The 18,881-nt window shown below is 44.2% G+C and overlaps 1 protein-coding gene across 1 annotated transcript; it reads right to left on the bottom strand.

Annotated features, from left to right (window-relative positions):
- Nucleotides 1-6,434: 6,434 nt before the first annotated feature.
- On the bottom strand, nucleotides 6,435-6,614 carry CTXND1 (cortexin domain containing 1; the record flags this gene model as incomplete). The annotated part of the gene is made up of 1 exon (XM_080914820.1): nucleotides 6,435-6,614. The coding sequence occupies one exon, from the start codon at nucleotides 6,612-6,614 to the stop codon at nucleotides 6,435-6,437; it is 180 nt and encodes a 59-aa protein (XP_080770946.1).
- Between the last annotated feature and the right edge of the window lie 12,267 nt (nucleotides 6,615-18,881).

Below are 18,881 nucleotides of genomic sequence, written 5' to 3'. Positions count from 1 at the left end.
CGGCTCCTATGGAGGCAGTCATTAGTTCATCTTTTTTTTTTTCCAGGAGAGAGGCTGAAGGCCCTGGAATGTGGGAAAAGAATGACTCCTGAAGTACTCAGTACTCTCCAAGGAGATATGACGTGTGTGTGTGTGTGTGTGTGTGTGTGTGTGTGTGTGTGTGTTGTCTGTGTGTGTCTGTGCACAGGTGTGTTCATGGACATGTACTTGAAGAGAAAGACACTCAGATATAGACACACAAAGATAGATGATAGATAGATAGATAAATAGATAGATAGATGATAGATAGATAGATAGATGATAGATAGATGATAGATAGAAGATAGATATATATATAGATAGATGATAGATAGATAGATAGATAGATGATAGATAGAAGATAGATATATATAGATAGATAGATGATAGATAGATATAGATGATAGATAGATAGATAGATGATAGATGATAGATAGATGATAGATAGAAGATATATATATATATATATATATATATATATATAGATGATAGATAGATGATAGATAGATAGATGATAGATAGAAGATAGATAGATAGATATATAGATGATAGATAGATAGATAGATAGATAGATAGATAGATAAGCAGACTATTCTAGAGACTTCAAGATCCTAATCTGTGGTGTAGAATATATGGCAAAATTCTCTCCGTGGCTGTCACCACGGAACTACATCCTAGGTGCATGCCCGAGCTAAGGGTAGGATGGGCCAGGGTTCTGATGCTTGCCTCCTTCATACCTACTGGAGCCTAGAAGCAGCCCTACCTTAGGTCTTCTGTCCCATCCACGCTACACTGTGGCCCAGGTCCAGTTTCTGGGTGGTCATAGGAGAGTAGATATCCATGACTCTTGGGCTAGAGAATGAGAATGCAAGCATGCAGATAATTAATGTCCTCCATTATTCATCATGAGCTCTGTCGCTTTCTGACTTCCCAGAGTCTTATGACTTTCCTGAGCTTCTTAGTTTGCTTGCTTATTGACTCTCATAACCCTCACACCTGCCCTTTTTTTTTTTTTTCCAGGAAATAGCTACACAACATTCCACCTCTTCTCTGCCCCTCTCCTCCCTCTTCTGAAATGGTCCTTGAGCCTTAGAGAGGATGTCTGATTATTTTTTCCCATTTGCATCTTAGAATCGGGCCATTATACCACAACAACAGTCATGTACGCTCCAGTTTGATCCATTGTGAGACTCCATACGAAGCCCTGTCCACTGTGAGAAAGAACTTTCCTTCACAATGGAAGTTGATAGTTGTGGTGATCTAAGAATATATGCACCAGTGTTTAGGATGTGCTAGGCACATATTTCTGCTTAACAGACAAATAGAAGTCACCTCCTCAACTGCAGGGATTTGTCCTGGTGTACGGTTTCAAACTTCTTCTCATACTTAAATCTGTTCAGAATGTGGTTGACTGTATCTCAAACAGTCAGTTCACTATTGTACCAGACCAGTAGGCACATCTTGCCTGGCATGTTGTTGTACGGTACCATGTCAATAACCAGGGAGGACTATTATCTGAAAAAAATTTCCTCTGAGGTCTGTGTAGCATTTTCTGGCTGTACAAAACCTACTCACAGAGGGATCCTCTAGCTCAGTCTCAGATCAATTCTTCGAGATCCTGTAGTCAAAGCATGTGATACTTTCAGCCACACAGATCTAATATCTATCTCTGGCATGCAACCAGCAGCAGAGGCTACAGATTTTTATGAGGTATGGTACCCTAGTCACTTCTATGGCCAGCAACTTGTAGGGCATGCAGCAGCTACAGCCTCCCTCCAGGGGAAACTATGAATCTGCCTTGCTCCCCAGAAACAACTGGCACAATTGTAATGTAGAATCGGCTTTGAAAGGCTTGGCTGCAGTGACTGACCTATAAAGAAGCCGTATCTCCCACTTTTCTGTTTTATTTATTTTTCTAAAATTGATACACGAATTGTATGCATTTATAGCATGTGATGTTTTGATATGTGTGTATATTGTTCAGAACCAGCTCCAGGTAACCCTGTCTATCACCTCAAATATTACTTCTTTGTGGTAGAAGCAACCAGAATCCTTTCTCCTAGCGCCTTTGAATCTGCAGCATAGTAACAAAACGGAACTTATTTCTTTAACTGTAACATAGGACTCAGTGATCAGGTTTTCTCCTCCCGGTCTCCACAGAGTCTCTGGTAACCACCAATCTTCTCTTGGATTCTGGGAAAGCAACCCTTTTAAAATTCTGTATGTGACACCTAGGGTACTTGGTTTTCTGTGCTTGGCTCATTTCACAAAATGACCTTCAATTCCATCCATGTCCCAATGACAAGATTTTATACTTTCTATAGATGAATCAGATTTCACTGTGCTTAGGTACCACATTTTCTTCATTGGCTCATCCACTGATCAATATTTATTAGCATTCCAGCCTTTGGTTAGTGTGTATGATCAACATGGGAGTGGAGTTCTTTGAAATGCTGATTTTATTTCCTGTAGATATGCTCCTAACGTGAGATCACATGGCATGTCTAGTTTTAAGTTTGTGAGGAACCCTATGTTGTTTCCTATACCATGTGACTCATTGAATTGAATGGCCCACCCTTACAACAGTTACAGTGTTATAATTGTTATAAATGTTCTGGATTGGGGATCAGGATGAATGTTTCTACTAGTGAGCATGGTGGGAGTCTGATACATTGGAAGATGGCTTTGTGCCATTTGGGGCTAAATGGGTAAACCAGTGTGCAGAAAATTGCTTCATTGTCAGGCAATTTTCCCCATACAACAAGAGCTATGTAATTTCTACTGCCCACAGGGGCAAAGGAGACCCATTCTGGAGCCCCAGGGTTCACTGGGACATTTGGAACATCTGGTGCCCCGTGTCTCCAATCTGGAAGTCTAAGGTTCAAATTCCTAATTAGCTCTATAGAGACTCTGATGCTCTTAGACTTGGGACTACAGTTCCATGAGTTTCTACTGTCCTCTCCTGGGAGTTCTAAAGTGCTTCTAGCTAGATCTGTAAGGCTTCTTCCTAAATTCTTTGGGTAAGTGTTGGCTCAATAAAAACAGGACTGAGACTTGTCTCCTCTGTGGATGAGGAGCATTCAGAGAATGTGTGGTAGAAGGGGAAAGACCAAGATTGCTGTCCACACCTGACCTTGTGACTGCCACAGAGGACGCTGTGCTAGCCTCTCTGCCTTACATTGGCTACATTCTAGTGTAAGGTCTGGCTGGGAATGGGACAACATTGGCATTATCTGGGCAATATGGTGTCCACAGGACTGTGTGTCCCTGAGAAGGGGTGTGCTATAATCCTGCCTCTCCTGAGCAAGGCCTGGGATCAGCAACCACTTCTGTGTATTTCTTCTCAGCACATATATAACAGGAAAATAGAAACACTATAAAATTATTTAGTATAATGGTCTGTAGTGTTGTGCACATGTATAAGAGAATCCTTTTTTAAAAATGAACCTTAAAAATGATAAGGGGGGGGGGCTGGGAAATCATTTCAGTGGGCAATTGTTGCTGCACAAGTCTGAGGACCTGAGTTTTCATTCTCAGAATTTATGTGAAAGTGAGTGGGTGCAGAAGGGTATCTCCATGATTCCAGTGTTCCCGTGGGGGGATGGCAGCCAGAGAGAGAAGAATCCCTGGGAGGTTGTTGGCCAGCCTGGGGAGTTATATGGTGAGCAACAAAAAAGAGACACCCAAGATTGTCATCTGATCTCCAAACATGCACTGTGGCAAGTGCATGCTCACACTAACACACTTTGGAATGTGCACCTCATACACCCACCTCTCTCTCTCTCTCTCTCTCTCTCTCTCTCTCTCTCTCTCTGTCTGTCTCTCTCTCTCTCTCTCTCTCTCTCTCTCTCTCTCTCTCTCTCTCACACACACACACACACACACACACACACATACAGACAAGAAGAAGCAACAATGGGAAAAGCTATACACAGCAGTGGTACTTATGGACAAGTATGGCTTGTAAGAGGATGCAAATGAGAAGGGAGGGTTTGGGTACAAATAGAAGACACTGCTTTGTTGCCTTGTTAGAACCTTGACTCTGGTGGAAGGGGCTTGAAATCACCTCTTTTCTCTGTTATTTCCCCTAGCCATGAAACCAGCACGAAGAGGTTAGGTAGAAAATACTAAGGTCTGTAGGTGTGGACATTGTCTGGGACCAGAGGTTCTGGGGAAGGTTTCTCAAGTAGGGATGTACTGCTATCCAGGGGTCTGGCTAATATAGCTAACTCGCCCCAGATGCCCAGTATGATTCTGTAGGTCTGGGGAGGAGATGAGCAGCTTCTGGCAGGTTCCTCATGTGCAGGTGTGGTTTGCCCTTCAGCAGGCACTTTGAGGAGCACAGCCTGTGGCATCCTGTTTTCCCTCCAGAGAGCTCCAAAAGGACTCTACCGGAGGTCTTCAGAGCTCTTTAGATTTCTCCTTCTTCCTTCTCTTTCTGTCATTAACAGGTGGAAACAGCTCTGCTCCCTGCCAGCCCCCATTGACTTTGTAAACCCATCCTAACAGGTTCCCACAGAAGAGCATGCTGTCTCTGAGGCAGGTTTCTAAAGAAGGGTGGGCTGGAAGTGATGCCCTAGTGCCATCCGTTCCTTTGTGCATCCGACAGTGTGTGTGTGTGTGTGTGTGTGTGTGTGTGTGAGAGAGAGAGAGAGAGAGAGAGAGAGAGAGAGAGAGAGAGAGAGACAGACAGACAGACACACACACACACACACACACACGACAGAACCTGGAAAACCACCTTGGTAGTGTCCACTACATTCAGGTGTCATGTTGTGTGATTTGTAGTTTGGAAGCCCATTTCCCAGGTAGCCTAAGATGCATAGGGACTCGAGGCTTGAATGTGGGTGATGGAGAAGAGCTAAGGTCCACTGCACAGGTCTCTCCTGACAGGGCAGCAGGTCCTACCCTGGAAGAGCACAATAGGTGCATCTCACATATGTGAAAATAAATGACAATAGTGACATTGATGTAAGTCAGTAGATCCCATATGCCTTGGTGTCAGGTGTAGACACTGTGTCTACACCCCGTATGCCTTGGTGTTGGGTGTAGATCACTGTGAATGTTCTGCTGGCCACTGTGAATGTGGCATGTTCTCCCATTTTATTTCCATGACAACCTTGTGAGGTAGATGTTACACCTCCATTTTATAGATGACAAAATTGGAGCTCACAGGTGCCGATTTATTTAGGGGTCATATAATAAGGACACAGAAGTTGATGTAGGGTGGGGAGGATTTGTTACGATGATTCTGACCTAGAATCCTTGTAACAAAGTCATACATAGGTGACAGTGTGTGGAAGAGGATGAAGGAAAGACAACAGAACAGACAACCTAGTCTTGGCTCCCACTTGTAACATGGCTGCTCTCACAGATAGACAGAGAGATGGACAGACTTCTTTCCATCTTACAATAAAGAAATAGAGGCACCAAGAGGTGAGGTGACTTATTTAAAGCCTTTGAATAGCTGAAGCAGTACTAGAACTCAGATCTTGCCTGGAGCTGCTGGGATGCAGAGCTTCTAAAGGTTACTGGGTAAAGTGATCTGTGTGAGTACATTGTAGAAAGTTAAATGGAAAAGGACTATATTCAGTCATGACCTAGCCAGTATGCTCCCAGTCACTAAAACAGCCATGTTATCGTGTGAGGCAGAAGATATTTAAGCTATCATACAAATCAATGCAGTATCATGCATATGGTGTGAATTACTAAAAAATTCCTGTAAAAAAGACTTGAAGAAATATATCAAAATGATGGCTTCTGGGAGGCGGAATTTTAAGTGCTATTCTCCTCCCTTTCCTTCTATTTATTTATAATTTCCCAAGTGTAAAATACACATCTCATTTTTAAGAGGAAAAATATATCCCTTCTGTATCCTAGCTGTTGCTTAAAAAAACAATAAAACCAAAACACACAAACAAAAAGACCAGTTTGGAAGTAGCTGTGTGCCTTGTGATAATTAGCAGGGGAAGCCCCCGAAGTCTCCACCCTTCCTGCCCCATCACTGCTAGTCTTGTAGAGGGTACAGGGCTCTCAGCAACCTCTCCATGCTTTGTATTTGAAGTTCAGTCTCCTCCTGACCACTGTTTGCAGACCAGAGTGTCCAGTTTTGGTTTAGTTTTCAAAAATGCCCAGGAGCCTAGACAGGGGACTATCACTACTATCTCTCAGTGGAGTCCCAGGATGGTCTCAATTTGTCTGAGTCATGGCTTAGCATTCTTCTCCCCAGGCTTCCCCAGACTGCCTTGGCTCCAGCATGCTGGCATTCCCCTGGTGGTCATGTGAGAGCCGATAAGGCAAAGGTAAGCCTTCTCCATCTTTGGGTGGTCACAGCCACTTCCAGTCCCCATGTGCTTGCAGAACGTTGGCCAGGGTGTGCAGAGATGTGTCTGGGACACTGAGACCTGTCCCGTGTCTCAGTCATCCAGGTGCTGCTCCTCCCAGGTCGATGTGGGGATGGCACTGTAGGGGTCCATGATGACTTTGGCACAGCGGATGATCATGACTACGAGGAAGAGGCAGAGGAAAACGAAGCAAGCCAAGGTCAGCCCCTTGTCCACATCCACATAGACGGGCTCAGGAGTAGGTTCCTCCATCCTGCGGCAGTGTCTGTGGGATCCCAGAGCTCTAGCCTGACTGGTACCATTTTCTACCCCTGCGAAGAGAGTTAGTTAGTCAGTGAGGAAGTCAGGGCCACTTGTCTGTGTAAACTACCACCAACAGCAAGAGCATACAGCTAAGGCCACCCCGGAGGCACTCATATGGTTGCAACCCTGAGCCATGTAGTCATTTTTTGTTTCTAGGAAGATGAAACCCAGTGTGGTGGTAGAGGGGTAACAGTGACTCTCAACGGGACATAGGTAGATGGGCTGAGGGATCAGTTTGGGGCCAATACCCTGTAGCTGCCTCTACTCCTAAAACCTTTGTCATGAGGGTAACACTCCACTCAGCAAAGGCACTTTAAAAATGGTTGGGGAATATTTCCTGAGAATTTCTTAGAACTCGATTTCTAAAGAAACTGGGGGCTAAACAGTCAGTAGGAACGGGCAGAAAAGAAGCTGCTATGGTACAGCAGTGGGAAGCAGGGGGACATCATTCTTCTGGGAACGCACCAGGACTCAGCTGGAGTTCAGTTTGCTCTGGCAGATATGGCAAGCACAGAGGGGACAAGGTCGAAGCAGTCAGACAGACCCCAGCCCGGTTTCTGCGGCAGGCAGCTGGTCTGTGCAGAATTGCTCAAGCACCTTACAGATTTTCAGGCCCAGTGTTCTCCCTGCTGAGTGCGGACCACCATACGGTCGTTTTATGGGGACCTGTGCATCAAGTAAAGTTGATCCTGTGTTCAAAAATCAAGCACAACCTCTGGCCCTGGGATCAGCTAGTTAGCAAATAGATGGGTTGAACAAGCCTGGGGTGGGGCAGGTGAGGAGGACTAGCTTAGTTCCTAGCAAGTCAGCTGCAATGCCAAGAGCTCCCCACACAGCTCATTTCGTAAATACAGACACTCAGCTAGAAGCTGGTAAGTGAAAGCCAAGACCTCACACTCCAACCTCAAAGCATCCTCATTTCCCCATCAACGTCTGTCCTTAACCATCCCTGGGCCGCTGACCTGCCAGCTGGAGTGATCACCACTTCAGGAAGACCCTGGACGGAGCTGTTCCAGGACACAAGATGGACAGACAGCTGAGCATCACAGCTTGAGCCAATGAGTCAGAGCGGCTTCTCAGAGAGCAGAACTGTAGGTGGCTGGAACAGAAGGACAGAGGACTGGTTGTTTCTGGAGACTTCTACTCCAAGTGAGACCGTGGCTGGGCAGGAAGGAAGGGAAACTTGCAGTGCCTCCCCACACTTTCAGGCTAATGCTAGATTCTTTTCTCTTTTTTTTCCAAATTAGTTTTTTTTAGTTGCATATTAAAAAGTGGGTTTTATTATGGCATTTTCATATGGACTTTGTTTCATTGGTCTCCCTGATCCCTGTGGAGACACCCCTGTTGTGATTTTAGGGACATTTATTCTATTACCTTCTTTTTCATCCCCTTCCCAGCCTTCCTTTATGATGTGTTTCCTCCCCTTCCTATTGCCCCCTTTTTAGCTTCATGTGATCCATCTCACTGAACCTCTTCATAGTTTCTTTTTTTTTAAAGTATACTACTTATATTAATTTTTTGAGAATACCATAGATGAAAAGACTGGAATGTGGGAAAGTCCAGGCTTGTTTGGGGTCTCAGAGAGATGTTGTAATGGCATTTGGAGCAAGCCCAGGATCCTACTATCCCTCCCCAGGTTTCAGGTCCTACAGCCAGCATGGTCTCCACACGGCCACTTGTTGCTCCTGGGTTGCAGAACACAGCTTAGTCCTCTAGTTTTTCAAGAGCTGACTGAAGTTCTGGGCAAGTGGCCTCAGGTAAGTGTTAGAAGGTCTGTACATTGTAGGGGTCAGACCTCAGAAGACTCATTTTGTGACCCTCTCGTGCTTTTTCTTGCTTTCAGTCTTGTAGGCTCACCCTGTGGGAATATGTTTAGTGTCTCTTGGCCCAGGGGCAAGTGCTAACAATGTGGCCTCAAAGAGCAGATTGCCCATGCCACCCTCCAGATGGGGAATACTCATTAAATTCAATTACTAGGAGGGCACAAGTCCCAGCTAACTTTGTGTCAAAGTGAAGACATTACATCCAGGAAGGAAGTCAACATGGAACTTAGCTGTTGTATTCCAGCACCTGAGCAGTATACCTTCACAGCTTCCTGTTCAGTCAGCCCCAACGTAATTGCATCCTTTTCTTGGCACTGATGTGGCCTAATCCAGTGTTTACCCTCTAGACTTTGGCTTCAGGTAGATGGTTTATGTTGGGGGCTCTGGACGTGGCGAACAAGTGACATTTAGGCAGGGAGTCGTTTCTGGGCTGACCCTGCAACTGGTCAAAGCTTGTAGTATCATGGCTGTGTTATAGAAGAGCCAAGCAGGAAAGAGTCCTGCCAGATGCCATGGAAAGTCAGGGTGCAAAATAAAGAATACAAACTCAGGATCTGGGAGAAAAGCCTCAATCAGAGTTGTAGAAAAAAAAACTAGAAATAAGGTGGTCACAACGGAGAGGTACATAGGCTTGTGTACAAATTCGCATGCTACACCAAATCAAGTTGGAGATGCTCAGGGAGGGCCTCTGCCCATCCTCCTCACTTTATGCCTTTTCCTTTGGGGAACTGCAGTTGGACTCATGCCAGCACTGGTAAAATTTGCTAACATGCCAGTCACGACAATTGATACCCCACAAAGTGAGACATTTGTTTGCTTGCTTTTAATCATGTATGAATTCAAACTCAACAAAAAGTCACGGAGTCAAAGCCTGCTTGATAAGGGGGTCTAGAGAGATGGCTCAGTCAGTGAAGTAAACCTGAAGCACAAGGAGGGGCCTGAGCTTGATCTCCAATATGCCAGATGTGAGGCTTGTTGGCATTGTCAGCCAGGCACTGACTCAGTGAAATTAGAGCAATGAAAAGAGAAGAAATAAAAGGTATGAGGAATGACATCTGATGTCCTCTGGCCTCTGAGTGCATGAGCCCACATATGCATTCATACCTGCTTGCATACATTCTCATTTTCTCCCCTCGCCTCCCTCCCTCTCTCTCCCTCCCTCTTTCTCCCTGCCTCCCTCTCTCCCTCCCTCCTTCCTTCCCTCTCTCTCCCTCCCTCTCTCTCACCTTCCCTCCCTCCCTCTCTCCCTCCCTCTCTCTCTCCCTCCCTCCCTCTCTCTCACCTTCCCTCCCTCCCTCTCTCCTTCCCTCTCTCCCTCCCTCCCTCTCTCTCACCTTCCCTCCCTCCCTCCTTCCTTCCCTCTCTCCCTCCTTCCCTCCCTCCCTCCCCCATCTCTCTCTCAGATTCAGGTGGCTGGGGCTCTGCTTGTGCAGATACAATGAAACATCATCAGAATTTAGAATCCATTTCTGGAATACCCGTGTCAACACAACTACAGGCCTGTCATGGCCCACATCTGATGAGTGTCTTCAGATGTGTTTGACTGCTGCTTTTTAACTGCTGCCCTTCTCTGGGAGCCAAGTGGTCACAGGACAAAGTCAGATCTAGTCCAGACAGCCCACTAAGGATTATTACTAAACATTGATTCAAATTAGCTTGACATGGCAGCACATATTAGTGTCAGGTATTGTGAGTAAAGCTCACTCCACCTTTCATCTACTCCATTCAGACCCATGGGGCCAGACACAGTTTTGAGGGTCTTGTTTATTTTTTCAAGTCAGGGTCTTAGAATCTCAGGTTGTCCTACTGCCTCTACCCCATGAGTGCTTGGACTACAGGTGTAAAGCACTATGCACAGCTGGTGTGTGTGCAATATGCACAGCTGGTGTGTGTGCCTTTGCACAGCTGGTGTGTGTGTAATATGCACAGCTTGTGTGTGTACCTTTGCACAGCTGGTGTGTGTGCAATATGCACAGTTGGTGTGTGTACCTTTGCACAGCTGGTGTGTGTACCTTTGCACAAGGCCACTATTTTGGTTAGATTGAGACCCTGCCATCGTGACATAATCTTTTTGTATAATTTTTTTTATTTTTTAAAATTAGGATATAAGGCATTAGTTACAATGACATTTGCAACCTAAGTGTGTTTTAGTGTTTCTCCTCTTCCTCTCCACCCTTGCTGTCCTTGATTCCTCATTGTAGCTCTTCCTTCAACAACTTTTTTTTTTATCACAAACTGTGTGTATATGACCTGGTCCTCTCTTTTCATCTATCTCAGACTTATTTACTTCCTAAAGTCCCCACCTTCAAAACATTGTGAGCATGTGGATATGGGAGTTGGAGTTCAATACAGGGCAGTTCAATACAGAGTTGGTGAAGGCACTGCCATCTTAAACCAGGGTTTAAGATGACAACTCATGTTTGGCCTCTTTCCTCCAGGCACCATCGGCAGAAAATGAAGGTATTGAAAGATCTCACCACCTGCCATCAAAGGGATCAACAACGTGCTGCAGCGACATTGTGAATTCATGTAGGGCAACCTGAATCAGTGCTGACCATGAGCATTAATCAGCTTGATCTATAAATAGAAGCAGAGCCATTATAGAAGGTGACCTGTCTGAATCACCTCCCCAGCTGACAAACTGCTTAAGTGGATGGCATTTACTCAGGGCAGAGGGAGCCAATCACAGTGTCTAGTGGGAGTGTACTTGGTTGCCTACTCTTCTATCAGAGCACATAGTTGAGCTGTCAGGATGGTGCTAGTGCTTGGTAACTGATAATCGGAGCCATGGAGACCATCATGGTTGGAGAAGCTGGTGGAATTCAGTATTGTGCTTACTGTTTAACTTCTAATATCTGAACATCTCTAGTCTTTAAGCCTCCAAAGCAAGAATTCAGCATGTCACAGTACTGTTTTAGGTAGGAGAAAAGAATATTTCTGCTAAGAGCATGTGTGGTCATTGTACCATACTTTTGGCTACCACACCTATTCTATAGTATATATGGCTCTATACCATGGTACTTGTGATGTTGGTTTCCAAGATTCCCTTTGTCGTATCATACACACAGCCTCAAGCCCCTGAGCAGTTCTCTCCTAACAGCTCACTACCACAACTTCCTAGACTCTTGAATTATTCTTTCTTACTTCTAACTATTACTTCTAAGAATTATGCTTTTAATATACCCCATAGAATTCTGAGAGTGCCTGAATTGTCACCCAGGATGTCTCATAGCTAAAGACAGATGCTGTAAATTTGGACGATATAGATTCTTGGCTTGGATAATCTTTGTTACATAAGTTAAACATCAGAGCACCTTGGCCCCAGGAGGTGAGACTGTTTCTCCTGAAGCTGCATGTTTACTGGGTTTTCTTATTCAACTTCCTACAATTCCATGGCAGTTTCTCACGGAGCACGCTAAGAGTAAAACCCCATGAATCAATTGCTGTCTCAGAGACTGTTTTGACAGTCAGCTATCCCAAAACTGAGAGACAATGGCTTCTTTTATTTGTACTGAAACGTCAAACTCCCACTGAAAGCTAGCGTTGAAACATAATGTGTTTGTGATACTCACGTGAGTTAGTCCTAATCCTGGCCCTCAAATGCTTCCGATAACCACATCAAGGGGCAAAACGTGAAAGAACTATGACACTGACAGTGGGAAACCATGCTTTCTAGAAAAGGCTAAGGATGAGATCAGACAACCTCTTGATAATATTGAAAAAATTAGGCATCATGGGTCCCCATAACCATCTCAGCAGCAGTCAGGGTTAGAGAGGAGAATGTGCAGAAAGGAGGCTGGGAGGACCCTTGGGTTTAGTGCAGTGAATCTCCAGGACAGTTACTGGAGAGACACAATGTTTTTGAGATACCATAGCAACAGAATCATAGCCAGCTGAGACTAAAATGGACAGAATGAAATGAAATTCTGCATGCTGATGAAAGATATGCTACTCTCAATCCAAAAAGGAAAGGTCTGGGAGGTCAGCCTTAGCACAGAGAGCAGGGAGTGTGGGTATAAAGGGAGAAAAACCTTAACTAGACAGAAACAGAATCTCAGGGTTTAGCGACTGTTGACGTTTTTCTGATTGGATTTTGAAATTTCTTGGGACTAATGGCTCCTTTTCCTCTTCCGTTTGTTTTTCCTTTTTGGAAACGAGAAAGCATTTAACAGCTGTTTGGTGACAGTCACACCACAGTATTTTTGGAGAAGATAATTGGTTTTCCAGGTCAGTAGATAGAGAGAAATTTTCCCTAGGGTGGCTCATACTGATGTGTCACCCTCATCTTAGAGAGATGATGCAATGTGGGACCACAATTTGATGCTGCAGTGAGCTGAAAGTTTGGGGATATTGGAATGAAATGGGTATACGTAGGAACAACATGAGTCTTTGGGGCCAGAGAGTGCACTGTGGTAGGTTAAAAGTTACTTCCCACAAATTCACAATATAATCCTTGGAAGAATTTTGAAGGGAGTTTGAAGATATGATTATGTCAGGACTACATTATTCTGAGTTGCTCTAAGTAATCACAAACATACTATATATGAGGCAGAGGGAGTTTGGGCCACAGTAGAGGAAAAGACAAGGTGACCACAAGCCAGGACTTATATGCCCAGGAGCCAATAAATTCTGTCAGCTTCCAGAAGTAGAAGAGACAAGAAATGGATTTTTCCCCCCTGGAACCTCAAGAAGTAATCTAATACCTTAGTTTTAGTCCATTTAAGGTGCATTTTGGACACCTCATCCATAAACCATAAATATATACTTTTGTGCTATTTTAATTCACAGTAACTATCATATTGGCAATGGGAAACTATGAAAGGAGTTTTGAAAAGATTTCAGAATAGCGTACTTTTATTCATAATTCTTACTAATTTGTCTTTGAGATGTCTTTCCCTATCACAGTGGCAACCATTTATGAATCATCATAGGGAAGGCTTTGCCCATTTGTCACTGTTTCTGTATGGTTACAATAAGCAGTCACTGTCTACCTTGGTTCTGCTTTGGTTGGGAACAGGGTTTCACCAGGTAGCTAAGTCTGGCTAGTCCTTTTGATGATTCTGTCTAGTTTGTAAAAGTCACAAGCTAACCCTGCACTATTCCCCTAAGCTTAGAGAAATGGGAACCAATCAGCTAAGGGCACATGAGAAAGAGCATGGTGTTTGCCTGCCTGATTGACTCACCGGCATATTGTCAGGGGGAAAAAAAAGGCACCTTAAAATCAAGCCAAGGACCAACTGTGCACCAGCTTTGGGATGGGCTGTGATAGACAATGTCAATTATACAGCCAGAGAAAGGGAGAGAAAGAAGTTGCACAAAGCTAAGAAAAGCCTTAACAAAGGTATCAACAAGGTTGTAGCATTTAAGTGAAGATATGGACCCTTGCTAGTGCAGTTTTACCTGGTCCTCCTTTTGACATGCTGGCCCATCAGGCTGTGGAGCTCTACCTCTTTTGATGACAACATTGGCAAGTCAGAGTAAGAATACCAGGAAAGGCTGTGAGAAAAGAGCTAAGCTATGATCTTGCTTGGTCTTGCACTAAATGACCTGCCCCTTCAAGCAGCCTGGGGAACTTTGGTTTCTTACAGCATTACTCTCACACATAACATTCTCACTTTTAGTTGATGGGGCACTGAACAGTTCTACAGATGAATGCTATCTTGTCTCTGTTTATGAAGGGCATAAGCAAATATAATGAAAAATCCTACATAATTGTGCCACAGTGTCATGTGAGAAAAATATACAACATGGAGTACCTGTTCATGGGTGCAAATCTTGTGTACGTTGGTGGAGGACTTTGAAAAAAAAAAAAAAGGTAAATCTTCCTGTCTGCAAAATAAGACGGGTCTATCTTGGGAAATGTTTACAAAAGGTAAGAGCTGCTCTTCCTTAACCTGCACTTTCTCACCATCTTCTACGAGCCTAGAAATAGAATGTCTATTAGAAAGTTCTGGTGAATTTGGGGTTGACACCCATGATGGTCTCCTCTGAGCCAGCGTTTTTGTTGAGCTTTGCTCTCTGGGATGACAACAGTATTATTTATCTATGCTTCTTGGACTTGCTGTGAGGCCCCCTGTTCTACTTAGCTCACATAACGGGAGTACCTAAGGATCTGGATTCTCTTGTTGGCTCTAGTCGCATACCTATACCAGTGACTCTCAAGCTTTGAATGCTGCCCCCTTTATAATACAGTTCTTTATGCTGTGGTGAGCCCCCAAATAAAATTATTTTGTTGCTACTTCATAACTGAAGACTTGCAACTGTTATAAATCATACTGTAAATATCTGTTATATAAAATATCTGATATGTGATCCCCAAAGGAGTCATGGTCCACAGGTTGAGAACCTTTGCCGTATGCCATTTTTCTCTTCTTCCATCTTCAGTCTAAGATCTAGCTTGGCTTATGTATTCCTGCTAAGAATATTCTTCTGATACATTCACTGGTCTTCTACCAATGTATCCTAGTGAAAGGGAGAGGAAACCCACAAAGCCACATCCCACACTTAGCCTATGATGACATACAAGAAGGCTGTTTTATTCATGACTGGCTCATATGCCTCGTATACCTTCAACCTTCAACACCAAGGAGAGCTTTTCTGCCCCTGAAGTTGAAAAAAACTGATGCAAATATGTCTTCTGACAATAAATGTCATCATCTACCCAAGAATCCAATTATACTTATAGGAGGAGAGAAAAAAATAGAAGGAATATTTTAAAAGTTAATGGCTATTTCCCTGAGCTGAAGAAAGCCTTACATCTTTTAGAAAGATCAAGCAAATTCATGACACTTAAGAGGGAGAGACTCCACTTTCTTGAGATAGCTAATTTCCAGAGATAATTGTGTCATACATAAAAAGATATAAAGAGAAAGAAGAAAATGGGTTATAAAGAAAGGAAAATATCATAGGACTGTGTAGTCTTTCTACAGTTTACCTCTGAGGAGAGCATCCACAGTCTGCTGAACAGTAAGATCCATGCAATCAATTATAACATGTTGAAACTACAAGTGCTAAAAATAATTTTTTGAATGCTTCGTAATAATTTTAATTTCATATTACTATGACAGAAATTTGTGAGGAATGGTGACGGGACATTAGAAATATTTTAATAGTGTTTGGATAATGCCAGCGAATATTATTTAAAAATATTATTAGGAAAGTATAGATTATAAAAGATGTTTAGACATGTAGTGATAACATTTGTAAACATGATAGCAATAATTTGTATAATATGATCAATAAACTAATGGAATTTAAGCAGGTCAGGAAGCAGGAGCTGACGCAGAGGCCATGGAAGGATATTACTTACTGGCTTGCTTGAGTTCCTGTCCTGACTTCCTTTGGCGATGAACAGCAATGTGGAAATTGTAAGCTGAATAAACCCTTTCCTCACCAACTTGCTTCTTGGTTGTAATGTTTTGTGCAGGAATAGAAACCCTGACAAAGACACAAAGAAACCCCATCCATTTTCTTCCATGTAAAGTATAAAGAAATCTCATTCTTTATAGTTAACTGAAAGTCTAGTTCTCTCTAAACATTACTCTTTTATCTCTGACCCAGTTCTTCTCTTTGTAAATAGTACATCAGGAAGTTTAGATTTCAAGTGTTATCTACTGCAGGCTGACTTGGATCCTCTTAGGTACATAAACAGGAGTATTACAGGTGGCTTATGTGGTAGTTCAGGGTTTAATTTATTTTGAGAAACCTGCATACTGATTTGCATGGCCACTGGATAACTTAGTTTCAAATAGTGTCTGAGGATTCCCTCTTTCCATGTATGATTGCAAACATTTGCTGTAGTTTTCTCAGTGATAGACATTCTAACTGTAATGAGATGTAATTAATATCAATGTAAGATTGATTGATTTATTCTGTTTGGATGCTTTTTTTTTTTTTTTTTTTTTTGAAACAGAATGTTACTCTGTAGCCTAAAATAGCCTGGAACTTACTAATTGGCCTAGGTTGGCCTCAAACTTGTTCTGTTTTCCTGGCTTCAGGCTCTACATGCTGAGATTACGAGTGTACCCCACCATTCACAGGTTTCAGTGTAGCTTTGCTTCACATTTTCCTGATGGTTGACATGACAGATGTTTTCTTCATGTAGCGATCAATCATGTCTCCTTCATGTGAAGAGTTCTCATCATTTCACTTGGCCCCCCTTGGCCCTGAGATTTTTTTATTCATGACTACCGGCTCTTCTGTTGTTTATCTCTTTTGAGTTCTTTACACATTATGGGTATTATTTCCCTATCAGCTGAATAGCTGGTAGAGACTTTCTTCCATTATGTTAGCAGTCTTCCACTCTTTATTGCCTTTGCTGGGTAGACGCTGTCTAAATTGATATAACCCTATCTGCCAGCTCTTGCAATAATTTCCTAAGCTCCTGAAATTCTTTTCAGAACGTCCTTGCCTATGCCTAGATCTTGAAGTATTTGCTTTGCAGTTTCTTTCTTTCTTTCTTTCTTTCTTTCTTTCTTTCTTTCTTTCTTTCTTTCTTTTTTTTTTTTAGTAGCTGCAAAGTTTCAGATGTTTCTTTAAGGTCAGTTTGTATTGTAGCTTTTGTACAGCGAAAGAGATAAGGCTCTAGTTTCATCCTTTCACACGTGGATATCCAGGTTTACCAGCACTGTGCGTTAAAAGAAGCCATCTCTTTTCCAATGTATGTTTTCAGCACCTTTGACAAGGTGACTGTCACTGGGGGACTTGCTTCTGAGTCCTCCAAATCTGTTCTCTTCCAAGATGAACATGTCTGCTTTATGTTCCTGCCATACTGCTTTACCCACGGTGACTCTGTAGCACTGGACACACACATCTCCAGCTCTGCTCTGGGCACACACACCTCCAGCTCTGCACTGAGCACACACATCTCCAGCTCTGCTCTGGGCACACACACATCCAGCTCTGCTCTGGGCACACACACATCTCCAGCTCTGCTCTGGGCACACACACACCTCCATCTCTGCTCTGGGCACGCACACATCTCCAGCTCTGCTCTGGGCACACACACATCCAGCTCTGCTCTGGGCACACACACATCTCCAGCTCTGCTCTGGGCACACACACCTCTAGCTCTGCTCTGGGCACTCACACCTCCAGCTCTGCTCTGGGCACGCACACATCTCCAGCTCTGCTCTGGGCACACACACACCTCCATCTCTGCTCTGGGCACGCACACATCTCCAGCTCTGCTCTGGGCACCCACACCTCCAGCTCTGCTCTGGGCACACACACATCTCCAGCTCTGCTCTGGGCACACACACCTCCAGCTCTGCACTGAGCACACACATCTCCAGCTCTGCTCTGGGCACTCACACCTCCAGCTCTGCACTGAGCACACACATCTCCAGCTCTGCTCTGGGCACACACACATCCAGCTCTGCTCTGGGCACACACACATCTCCAGCTCTGCTCTGGGCACACACACCTCCATCTCTGCTCTGGGCACACACACCTCCATCTCTGCTCTGGGCACACACACACCTCCATCTCTGCTCTGGGCACGCACACATCTCCAGCTCTGCTCTGGGCACCCACACCTCCAGCTCTGCTCTGGGCACACACACATCTCCAGCTCTGCTCTGGGCACACACACATCCAGCTCTGCTCTGGGCACACACACATCTCCAGCTCTGCTCTGGGCACACACACCTCCATCTCTGCTCTGGGCACACACACCTCCAGCTCTGCTCTGGGCACTCACACCTCCAGCTCTGCTCTGGGCACACACACATCTCCAGCTCTGCTCTGGGCACACACACACCTCCATCTCTGCTCTGGGCATGCACACATCTCCAGCTCTGCTCTGGGCACCAACACCTCCAGCTCTGCTCTGGGCACACACACCTCCAGCTCTGCTCTGGGCACACACACCTCCAGCTCTGCTCTTTGCTGAGGAGTTCTTTAAGTATTTTGGGTCTTTTGTGTTTGCATATTCATTTTAAGTCTTTCCCCCATGTGATGGCTCAGGGAGTGGCACTATTAGAAGGTATGGCCTTGTTGGAGGAAGTGTGTGCCTCTAGGGTGGGCTTGGAGACCTTCCTCCTACCTGCCTGAGGATGTCCAGTCTGTTCCTGGCTTCCGTTGGATAAAGATATAGAATTATCTGCTTCTCCTGCACCATGCCTGCCTGGATGCTGCCATGTTCCTGCCTTGATGATAAAAGACTGCGCCTCTGAACCTGTATGCCAGCCCAATTAAATGTTATTTATAAGACTTGCCTTGGTTATGACGTCTGTTCACAGCAGCAAAACCCTGACTAATACATCCTATTTCCTTGAAAAAACTAATTGGGGTTTAAAAAATATTTATTTGTTTATTTTTACTAATGTGTGAGTACCTGAATGAGTTTATGGGCACCATGTGTGCTCATCCCCTGAAACTGGAATTCCGGGTG

The sequence above is a fragment of the Micromys minutus genome (assembly GCF_963924665.1).
Source record: "Micromys minutus genome assembly, chromosome: 3".
Lineage (NCBI taxonomy): Eukaryota > Metazoa > Chordata > Mammalia > Rodentia > Muridae > Micromys > Micromys minutus.
The sequence above is the reverse complement of the archived record's forward strand: the minus strand, read 5'-3'. Positions and strand labels throughout refer to the sequence as shown.